We start from the raw sequence: 2270 nt of genomic DNA on the forward strand, positions 1-2270 counted from the left end.
ATATATATATGTATATATATATATATATATATATATATGTATATATATATATATATATATATACACACACACACACATAAATGTCAAACGATGAAAATGAGTGCTCAACTCCGGATTGGTGGATAGAATTTCTTTATTTGTGAATTAAGGCTACCATTGGTTTTATGTTAAGAAAAATAGGAAAATATCTTAATATCTCAACAATTTTTCAAGCTGATCACATGGCCGAATGGTGTTTGTCTCCATTTTGGATATAGGTGTGGTTAAGAAGTTTGCTTTCCAAATAAGTTTTGTGGTTCAGTTTCAGTGCTGGGTAAATTTCTTGTCCCATAGCAATGGGCCAACCAAAGCCGCCCGTCATATCCGCGAGCACGCGTTTATGTATTTGTCTTCACATCACGGGGAAGTTGCAAACGAGCTACACTGCCATTCAAATGTTGTCCCTTGTTTCCAGACTTCCCTGAAATGGTGTTCGAACATAAAACACATTACCTTAGTTGGAAAGAGGTGAAGGTTGGTGACAGGAAAAGCATCTGACTGGAGCAAATCTGTCTCAACGAATTCCGCCGTCTGACCCATGCAAGTAGGGAAAAGTGAATGCTAAATGACGGGGATGAGAATGACGAGTAGCAAGCAGGAAACTTTCAGCACTTAAGTCACGGCACAGGTAAACAATATGCACAACCACCCGTTTTCGGCGTAACCCTAATCGCCGAAAACGGGTGGTGTGCGTTTTCTTTACCTTCGCCCAAGTCACTTTTATAACTTTTTACCAATTACAATTTAAAATGTAAACACGCGCCCATACTTGTGTCTGCTTGCAAGAATGCAGAAGATGAGAATGAAAAAGTTATCCATCTCTTTTTACAAACAGTTGTCCACGTTCAAACGACGGACCTTTAAGACATGAACCTAAAAAGTAAAGATCGCCTTTGTCTTTAAACACACATATATCTATGTACTTGATCATCATTGAATCTAAAACTTCGAGAGAAAATCAGAACACAATGCTTATCGTCACCCTCAATTATAAATAGGAATCTTAAAAGAAACGAGAATACCAGCAAATCACGGTAACACTGCAATAATTAGGTCAGTTGAAGCAAAATGAATCGAAGTAGTTAATGGGTCTTTCTCGTATTTATTTTGTGAGGTTATTTAAAATTTCGTTAGCTGTCGTTACCTGACAAGACAAGAAAAGAACATGGGATTAGATGGAATTGGGGATCTCTTCAGTTCGTATTCCTGTCATTCATACAACGGAAATTACGATTCCGAAAGAATATTTTGTCCTCAAAAACAATTGAAATTGTTTTTTCTTTTGTTCCCAATTCCACATCCTTTTTTCCCCCCTCTTAAAGTGGGACAGCTATTCCAAAGTATATATATATTTTAAACATAAGAGTAAAAGAGTATAACGGTCAAGGGTGTTATTTCCTTAAACCCACCATATATATATATATATATATATATATATATATATATATACACGCTCACACACAGAGATATACTTGTAAAACAATTAAAATAATCAATAAAAAAAATGTTTGTAGTTGTTGACTTACCATCTTCCGCTTGTGACACTAAAATCGACGTCAATATGAACCAGAGGACAGTGAGAGAGAAGACGGACGCCATGATTGCAGGAAGTTTAGGTAAAAGTTTCACACAATCAACATACCTGTAACACCTGACAGTGATTGTTCTCTACCTATACGATCAATGGGGTCTTAAGCTTCCTCTTAATTAAGGCAAAGAAACTAGTTTATCAATTAATTATTTAAAGCAAATAAAATGAATTATTAAATAGATTATTAACGAAAAATTCTTAACTTGACAAATATGTGTGTATGTATTTAAATTAGGTTAACACACCTGAAGAGTGACAAGGTATGAAGGAGGACGAGGAAAGCGAGGGAAGAAGAGGAGGAGGAAAACGAACCAAGGAAGAGGAGGAAAGTAAGAGGAAGGGAGAGAGAGTGAGGGAGTGGGCGGGTGGAGGAAAATGAACAAAAGAAGACTTGAAATGTCGTTGGCCGGAATGGTCAGTGCCAGAGAGCTGTTGAGTTAGGGTTTTCTACTTAAAAAGCGATTAAAGATGACGGACTTTCTAGTATATATTATTCTTGTATTTTTTTTACTTACGTCATTTGATTGTAGCCATGCTGGAGCACTACCTTTTTAGTCAAAGAAATCGACCCCTGAACTTATTTTTTGTAAACCTGGTACTTTGGTATTTATTCTATTGGTCACTTTGGCCGAACCGCTAG

General features: G+C 36.4%; 1 protein-coding gene across 1 annotated transcript in view; it reads right to left on the bottom strand.

Annotated features, from left to right (window-relative positions):
* The window catches only part of LOC106878017 (melanotransferrin), a 15130-nt gene extending 13235 nt beyond the window's left edge, over positions 1-1895 (bottom strand). Inside the window, exon 1 of the mRNA XM_014927099.2 lies at positions 1566-1895. Coding sequence (XP_014782585.1) covers positions 1566-1638 — 73 coding nt within the window. The 5' untranslated portion in view covers positions 1639-1895. The remainder of the gene's footprint in view (positions 1-1565) is intronic.
* Positions 1896-2270: the final 375 nt, after the last annotated feature.

The sequence above is a fragment of the Octopus bimaculoides genome, chromosome 14 (assembly GCF_001194135.2).
Source record: "Octopus bimaculoides isolate UCB-OBI-ISO-001 chromosome 14, ASM119413v2, whole genome shotgun sequence".
NCBI classification, from domain to species: Eukaryota; Metazoa; Mollusca; class Cephalopoda; order Octopoda; family Octopodidae; genus Octopus; species Octopus bimaculoides.